Source organism: Malus domestica, chromosome 15, assembly GCF_042453785.1.
Source record: "Malus domestica chromosome 15, GDT2T_hap1".
NCBI lineage: Eukaryota > Viridiplantae > Streptophyta > Magnoliopsida > Rosales > Rosaceae > Malus > Malus domestica.
In genome coordinates this window covers 43,390,862-43,400,139 of record NC_091675.1, presented here as the reverse complement: position 1 = coordinate 43,400,139, position 9,278 = coordinate 43,390,862, and the positions used below count along the sequence as shown (strand labels likewise).

Here is a 9,278-nt window from a genome sequence, read left to right as displayed (position 1 = left end):
GAATCTCGAGAGCCAGACCCCTAGCAGGATTGCTTTCTCAAAAATCGAAAAGGCATCGTTCTCCGAATCTCGAGAGCCAGATCCCCGACAGGATTGCTTGTTCGAAAACCGAAGAGGCACCACTTTCCCAACTTCAAGAGCTGGATCTCCTTGGATAATGCTTGTCTGTAATCTTCACACGCAACATCAGCTTTCCAGATACCACAGACCACTTTTTCAAAATGCTCTGACAGAGTTAAAACATGTGAAGCTAGCAGCTCCCACTACCGTGCTATGACCAAGCAGGGTAAAGGAATAGCATTATTACTTGATGTTAGGGAGACTCCTATATATGTCGACCTCCATCCTCAACGGACAGGCAGACCTGCAAAAATGCTCAACCCTTCCTCTTATCTGAGAGGGCACTCCCAACGAAGCCTTTCGAAATATTCAGCTTTCTTTCCCCCCGATAATACCTCTGTAAACAAGCTATACTAGAGCAAGAATATCTCATATCATCAGGGTTAAAAGAAAGAGTATCCCATATCATGCTTTTTCCGTGTCTTTTCCTTTGGCCTTGTTCTTACCTGGAAGACAAGGAGAAAGAGAGCAATCAGTCAGCACTTGGAATCAAGCTTCCAGCCAGGAACTAACTGCCTGGAACCCCTTACCTGATTACTTACCTGGCATTGCTCTCGAGTACTCATATTCAACATCTTATGCTTCCAGGGAAGATACCGCATCTGCCTGAGGAACAGATAGGGTAAGTGAGAAGGATACAAGGAAGCATGTGGAGACAAGCGTAACAGCACACGTGCCGATACATCCACTACTCTGTCAAAAGCAAAAGTATCCCATATCAGCAGGGTCGAACGTACTCTAGATTTGATGGACTTGTTTTGACCCTTAAATTCTTCAGTCGGCCTTATACTCTGGAGGAAACCAGAAAACCCTCCAGCCCAGTTCAAGAATAAGCCTGTGGAAAGTTACTTCTTCAAAAGCAAAAGTATCCCATATCATCTCTTCTCATTTTTCTTCTCTTTATCCTTCATGCTGCCTGCAAGATAGGGAGAATGTGAACAATCAGCCGGAGCTCTGATTGCTTACCTTGTCTGTCACCTCTTTTAGCAGATCCCCTAGCTCGGCGACTTGGGGGACTCCTACTACATGGTTTGTATCGCGCTTGACCAAGCCTGAAACTACAAGTAAGCTTCAAGTGAAATTGATACATTACCTTGTGCATCTCCACCAGTTACAGATACCACCCCTGGATGGAGGAAGAGTACTTCCAGAGAAGATGCTACATCTACCTATGAGACAGATAAGGCAAGTCAAGATGATACCACACTCCGGTACTTAGAAGTTTCGTGGTTACGAGATCATTCTCCCACAATATTTCCTAATGTCATTTGTACTAAATCATTCACTTGTACTCACTAAAGGAGAGCTTGAACCTATGTACTTGTGTAAACCCTTCACAATTAATGAGAACTCCTCTATTCCGTGGACGTAGCCAATCTGGGTGAACCACGTACATCTTGTGTTTGCTTTCCTATCTCTATCCATTTATATACTTATCCACACTAATGACCGAAGCAATCTAGCGAAGATCACAAAAAGTGACCGTTTTCGCTACCTAGGATCTATCTTGCAAGAGAACGGAGAATTAGATGGAGATCTCAACCATAGAATACAAGCTGGATGGATGAAGTGTAAGAGTGCATCCGGCGTGTTGTGTGACCGTCGTAGGCCACTGAAGCTCAAGGGAAAATTTTATAGGACGGCAATAAGGCCAGTGATGTTGTATGGCACAGAATGTTGGGCGATGAAGCATCAACACGTACACAAAATGGGTGTAGCGGAGATGAGGATGCTTCGTGGGATGTATGGGCACACGAGAAAGGATAAGATTGGGAATGAGGATATCCGAGGTAAAGTAGGAGTAGCCAAAATTGAAGGAAATATGAGAGAAAATCGGTTCCGGTGGTTTGGACATGTGCAAAGAAGGCCTACTAACGCTCCGGTTCGAAAATGTGACTACGAGACAGAGGTTCAGGGCCGAAGGGGTAGAGGAAGACCTAGGAAAACTTTGGAAGAGACCCTAAGAAAAGACTTGAGTACTTGGATCTAACGGAGGACATGACACAAAACCGAGCGCAATGGCGTTCTAGGATTCATATAGCCGACCCCACTTAGTGGAAAAAGACTTTGTTGTTGTTGTTGTTGTTGTATGTGTATAGCTGTCCGCAACATGCAAAGCATGTTGTTAAAGGGGTTTTCCTTTCCCTTGTGGTGACTCTTTCTGTGATAGGCATTGCATGTATGTTGAATCTAGCAAACTAGATAAAATATAATGATAATTAAAGTTTGAAACAGAACTCACATATGATTCATGGACACTTGAGCAAATGGGCACTTGAGCAAATGATACAACAATACAAATCGATGACAAAGCAAATGAATCCAACTCACCTATACTTGATGACAACATATGATCACCATTGAAGGGATTATTCGAATATAAGACGGAAAAGGGAAATAAAATTACTCCTACTGTGGGAGCTTGTTGAACTTTCGGTGTCGGTATTCGGCGTACGTTTTGGTCGAGTACTTGGCAGGATTTTGCTCATCCAAGAGCTCCTGTAGAGGCCCGATCACAGCCTCATGTGGAGGAGCAATGAACACGGCCCACGACATGCGCGTACGTTCCTTATTCACCAAACTTCTGTGAAGAACACTCTTGTACTTGCCATTGCTCAAGACCTCCATCTGATCACCAATGTGAACAAAAACCGCATTTGGCAGGTAGTCTACAGCAACCCAGTTGTCATCCTTCCACAGCTGAAGGCCGGGAACATCGTTCGAGACGAGTAGGGTTAGGGCTGACATGTCAGTGTGAGGCTCAACTCCAAGGGCTAGTTGGGGCTGAGGGCATGGTGGGTACATGTTGATTTTCATTTCCAGTTCCACTTCTTCACCTCCCACATGGGATTTCAGAACCTTGCTTTCCAGCCCTAGACCTTCTGAAAGCACCTCCAGTAACTTGTCTGTCACTCTTAGCATTTCCTTGTTATATTCGTCATTCACTTCCCTACAGTGTCATATAAACATTGTGAGACAGCACAAACCTCCTCCCCCAATATATATCGTTGTATAAAATTCATTTTTCTAATTAAAAAACGATAACTTTAAGTTAATCTATAGTTAGGGAGAGGACTAAAACTCAAATGCATAGGAGAGAACACATCCAATTTAGCTACTACGGCTCTCAAGCGGGGTATGTTTGCATAAGTAACCTGTTTTACAACCATTTGATTTCTGTTTCTGTTTTTTAGTTTTTATTTTTGTCTTATGTCATGGAGGGGAGTATATAGAAGAAATTTCTTCCCTCACCTCCCAACACTGTTCTCCATCCCTCCATATACTTTGTCCGCCACTCAAACATAAAAACTAAATCCCAAATAATTTTCTGAAAATGTGAGTTTATCCTTGAAATTCAATTTTCTTTACCTAAAATACACCATAATATATTTTTCACAACAAAAATTCAATGACTAGCTAGGCTCCGACTAAGTAAATTTCTTAATTAAGTTTGAGTAGTGTAGCCGTACTTTACCCTTCCAACTCATATTTTCTAAATAAAAACTCACCTAAACTTAAACATCCAAATAAAACCTAAGATTCAAATAAGCATCCATGGACTTACAACTTGTGCCACAATACCGAATCATATCAATAAATGTTATTTCTCACCGTAATTATGTTGAGCAACAAGCCCCACATGAAATATAGACCATATTTCTAATTGTAAAATATACATATACAAAATACTAACAACATAACCTATTGGTATAAAATATTATACTATAATTTACCTGCATATAGATTAAATTAATTTACCTACTGATCTAAAATATTATACTAATTTACCTACATTTAAATTAATGTACCTGTTAAAAAAAATAGTAATATTAAATAATATGCTGTGGTTTGTTATGGTAGGGAACTAAATAAACTTGTAAACTAATGCACATAAATCATGTAGGTATATATATTAGACCATTTTGTAGGTAAATTACACCCCCTAAATTTTGGTGTGATGGAATAGGTATATTAGACTATTTTGTAGGTTTAAGTTGCGCGGAGCTTAGCTTAATTTGTTTTGTGCATTAGGGATTGGAGTATGCAATAGCCGAAGCCATTTTAGGTTTATTGTTGTGTTGGTAGGAAAAATAAGTTGTATAGTTAATGCACAAAAGAATTAAAGTAGCAGTATTATGATTCAATCGGCACCTTACAACAATTTGAAAGTTAATACATTGAATTGCATGAAATATTTTGTAAAATAAATTCATAAAGTTATATAGATATAACAAGTAACAGGTCCAAAAACCACATTCACGTATTATTAGTGGTAGTTTAGGAATTTAACTTAACAAAGAAAGCGGAAAAAAGCTAAAAACCGATCGTATTTGGTGTTGTGGGACAATTGGATACTTACCATATATTGAATTTAAAGGAATCTGATGTTGGGGAAAACCAGAGCAGTATCAAACTATGAGTGAAGCTGCGGTTGGGCTGAGGATTTGGGGGTGTTGCAAGTGATGGTTTTAGGAATGTTTTGGAGAGGGGGCTCCTGCCTGCTGTAGATATTTGGAGTTGCTGGGTAATTTTGTTTAATTTTTTTTAACGAGAAAACAATCTATATATCTGGACAAGGTTCATGATAATCAAAATAAGATGGGTGGGCATAGCACCACTCTTAAGAAATTTGCTTAGCTAGAGTCTAGTCATTGGGTTTTAGTCAAGAAAACAAAAAAGAGAAGGGTTTTAGTTAGGAAAATTTAGTTTCAAGAAGTAAAGAAAAATGTGTTACAAATCTTGAGCTTTATATGCATGAATTATTTATTGTTAGTTAGAGATATATACCTGTAAGATGGAGGGTTCTTAGGCCAGATTTCATAGTTGACCTTTGATGGAGGCGCAGTAAGATGGAAGAAATAGTCGATCCATTCGACCTTCTCGTCATGGTTCTTTGTCATTTTAGTGCCATATCCATCAAACTTCCCACTAGCAGGGTCGTTCGCATAGGCCTCCTTTTCCTCCTGTGGGAGAAGGAAGAACTCCTGACCAACTTTTTGCAACCGTTGGATCAAAGACGATGGTATGCCATGGTCAGTGATAAGAAAAAAACCCCATTCGGTGGCTGCCTCCGCCATCCTCTTCACAACAACATCATGAGGCTGAGCTAGGGAGATAACAGGCACTGAGACCCCCTCTAAGGCTTTGCTGTTCTCAGGCTGCTCATGGGCGGGGCGAACAAACTTGGCCGGAAGTTGGTTCAACCCGCACAAAGCCAGTGCCTGCACTCTCTCCACCTCCGTTTCCCCCATTTTTTGTTGCCTTTTTTGTATGTTTGACAGTCTTGATCTTATTACGCCTTTTTGGATGTTATGGTAAAAGACATATATAATGAGTGAAGATACTCTACATATGCATTGTGGTGCTACCTTTAGAAGAGCCGGTTAGCTACCCACGTGCACCTAATCTTCAATTCAACCAAACAGTAATCCATGAAATAATTAACCTGTAGGTTTGAACGTGCTCTTCAATTCAACCTAACATTATTTAGATGTTATGGACGAATAATTTAATTATTTTAATTATGGACGGTATCTTTAAATATTGATTTAATTTGTATTAGGATTATTAATTAAATATGGATTTTAAGTATTTATTCTCTCTCGTCGTGAAAACAGTTTCTCAAAGTAATAGTAATAAGGTCATCAAACTTCAGAGTTAACTAGCCTTTTCAAGTAGCACAAAGTACGAGACAAATCTATGCTACTTGAAAAAGCTAGTAAACTGCAAAGTTTGATGATCTTGTAAATGCTAGCATTTTGAGAAACTGTTTTCTCGACGAAAGAAAATAAATACTAAATATTTTGTCGCGTCATGGATCTTTGCACGATGAAACAAAATATTTGTCGCGCAAAGTGATTTTGTAATTGTCAGTGATAATCGCACGATGAAGTCTTCGCTGTGCAAAGTGTTTTTCTGAAATTGACGATTAGGCTCCTTATTGTCGCGCAAAGTGATTATGTAATCTTGGAACCCTAAAGCCGGTGCTGGTTTGTCGAGCAGCCTACGGATTCCAGACAATTGCTTACTGCTTGCCTTTCAAGCAGTTCGCCACAAATACTCATACAACTGCACACTTTTGTTAAAGGTTAAGCAATTCGTGTGCCCATATAGATGTCTAGCCATTACCGACATGCTATGCAGCCTAAGAGTTTTACGCACTACAAAATGCAAAACAACATCTTGGGTTAAAGAACATGATATCCAGACAACTGCATATTTCTGCTGTGGCAAGTTAGTGGCGTTTATGTTCATACTGATTCCTAAAGTGTTATTCTACTTGCTACACAACCTACATAATCGGTTACATAAAGTGTAAAATGTTTTTTTGAACCACTGTCCATGAAATTTCATACAACTACGCACTTTTGATGAGCTAAGTTAGCGAATTTTGTGTACCAAAAATCACTAGTATGTTGTGATGAAGGCCATACAACTCAAAAGATTGAAGAATTGATGACCAGCTAAGCATCACACAGTCAGGGGGGCAACAACGCTCAACGAAGTTTAGCAGTTCAATGCCCAAGAGTTCAAAGCTCACAACCAAGTGGTCACGCAGACTCGTCTGCTTCTGTAAGCAAGACATCCGATTGCCAATCCTATGGCTAATCGCTTTACAAAGGTTATAAACTAAAACTCTCGCCCGCATAACTATGTACTGCTTATCAAGAAGTAGAGCACCTGGTTACATGCCCTATAGTCAAAAGTTTGGTGAACCACCAATCTGAAACGTATAACTATAGTAACTATGCAGATTCATCTACTTTTTTGAAAGAAATGTTTTCGGCTGCCGACCCTATAAGCATCAAAGTTGGAACATTCAGGTTTTAAGACATGGTTTGATTTAAACATATTAATCATAGAGAACTTCCAGTCTCAACATGAGTGATGTGTGTTAAGAAACTTTAGGTTTCTATAGCACTTTTTCGAAACTTCGGGTTCAACATTATGGATTGTTGGTTTATGTGAAAGTTTAACTGTGGGTAGCTTCGGGTTCAACTTTAGGTTTCTATATACAAGACAATAAAGCAATTGAAAACAAATATAACTGTGGGTAGCTTCGGAACCCTTTATGTGATAGTTTAGGGAATGGGGCCTAAAAGTGTGGAGCTTTAGGTTAAAAAATAAATTATTATTTTAATTGACTAGATTGTAGGTCAGCAAGAGAAGATTGGGGTTTATAGAACCTAGGGCCAAATATTGGGCTAAGAAAGAAAAAGTGAAAAACAACTCCCATTAAATGGGGCAGTTTTTCATAAGGGCCCAAAAGAAAAAACACTAATTGGGCCCAATTTAAAATAAAGAAGGTTGGTTATGGTGCAAGCCCCGTTAGGCTTGTAATTCCTTTTTTGTTTTTTTTTTAAGTTTGCCTTTGCTACGCATCTGGCTAGCGTTAGAAAGAGGCAACCAGGCCTAAATATGGGCTTATTATCTGGAATATAAAACGCAGGCACTTTATGGGTCTAGAGACCCAAGCCAGGAAGGAAAACAAGGCCCATTATCGGCTAGCCATGAGAAAAATCTAGGCTAAAAAACTAATTCAACCCTGTAAGGCTGTAGTCACACTAGTTTGACCCACACCATAAGTCTTAAAGGTTCTAGGTTTCACTTGGTAAGCCCTTGTGCCCACGTATCAAGCCCAAATACCTAGGGTCTATTTTACTCGCTGGAGAAGACATAACGATGCTACTGTCGGCGCACTAAGGTGGTCGCGAGATTAAGAACGTCACCATGGAATCTCGAAAGACAAGATGACAGGAGATGCAATTTAGGGATCAGAGACGGCAGAGGATCTACGATGACGATTGTGTTGGGCGTGGACACCCACGATTGGTTGGAGAAATGACAAGGACGACGAGAAAAAATTCAAGCCATTGTTATACATGTGTGGGTGGCATACCAGTGTCACCATGGCTGCTGGCCATGGATGTGTTTACTGTAGGTCAAGAAAATGCTGAATGTGGCAGAAGCCTTGGTGGCTTGTGGCTCAATTTGGCACGGCTTCATGCACGACTCGTGCATTTTTTTATTAAACAGTCACTTGTCGACTCGGTTTGGTTTGGCACGGCTTCAGGCGCGACTTCAAGTCGTGGCTCCAATGTGAGCTAAGCTTTCAAAATTCCTTTTTTCTTTCTTTCTTCTTTGCTTATTCACGAGTATTCAATTCACATAATATTGTAATATTTTGAATATAATGCATGCACAATTTATATTTCCATCTTTAGAGCTTGTATCACGTTTAACACAAGAAAAAAATAAATTGAATCAATAAAAGTGTATGAATTCTATAAAATGAAATAAGAATAATTGAAATGTAGTACTCTCCTTATTGAAGATGGATGAATTCTCTTTAGCGCAGCGTCAAGAGCATGTTGATAACATGTTTTGACCTATTTTATCAAAGAGAGAGAGAGGTGCGACATAGGGGAAGAGAGATAGAGTAAAAGGTTTGAGGAATTTTGTGTGTTATTAACTCAGTCCTTGTGCCTTTATTTATTATAAACCAAGGAGGATTCCTTACCTTGCAAGTAATACAATCCTAAAGGAAAAAAAATCTTCTAGTATCATAAATACAACCTACTAATGATTTACACAATCAAACAAGCGCTAGAAGTATATACATAACATTTTTGTCCTTATCATTAAATTTGAAGTATGTACATAACTTTTGTAAAGAAAAAGTCTAGTTAAGCATGTTTCATTAAAACTCCCCTTATTTTAAATGGTCCCCACCATCTCTTTTTATCTACAACTCATTGCCTCCCGACTAGTGACTATTATCTTTTAGAACATTGAGATTAAAGCAATAATAATATTGCTTGTGATTAATAAAAATATTTAAAAAAATATTATTGTTAAACATGAGTGTTAAATTGTGATACTCGAGCTTGTAACTCAAAGTGATTAAAAGCATTTATTATGCATCTGATTTTTGTACTAAGTTTCTCCACAACCCTAATATCGCTTGTATTAGACGTGTGAAAACAACATTGTTGATGCACAAAACCGGAGGGGTCTTGGAACAACGTAAATCCGACCCATGAATCTGCAAGAATGTAAAGAACACAAGATGTATCGTGGTTCACCCCAATGTTTGGGCTACGTCCACACTGATATTGTATTTCTTTGTTTGTGAGAGGATGAGAGGGTGAGAACTT

At 39.1% G+C, this 9,278-nt stretch overlaps 1 protein-coding gene across 1 annotated transcript; it reads right to left on the bottom strand.

Annotated features, from left to right (window-relative positions):
* Positions 1-2,321: 2,321 nt before the first annotated feature.
* On the bottom strand, positions 2,322-5,462 carry LOC114821553 (flavonol synthase/flavanone 3-hydroxylase-like). The gene is made up of 2 exons (XM_029094154.2): positions 4,909-5,462; positions 2,322-3,070 (listed from the first exon to the last, which is right to left on the bottom strand). The coding sequence occupies exons 1-2, from the start codon at positions 5,370-5,372 to the stop codon at positions 2,530-2,532; spliced, it is 1,005 nt and encodes a 334-aa protein (XP_028949987.2). The 5' UTR covers positions 5,373-5,462; the 3' UTR covers positions 2,322-2,529.
* Between the last annotated feature and the right edge of the window lie 3,816 nt (positions 5,463-9,278).

Coding starts and splice junctions, on each gene's coding strand:
- LOC114821553 (XM_029094154.2), bottom strand. CDS start 5,372: ATGGGGGAAACGGAGGTGGAGAGAGTGCAGGCACTGGCTTTGTGCGGG. Junction 3,071..4,908: donor AAGAACCCTCCATCTTACAG/GTATATATCTCT, acceptor ATGACACTGTAG/GGAAGTGAATGACGAATATA.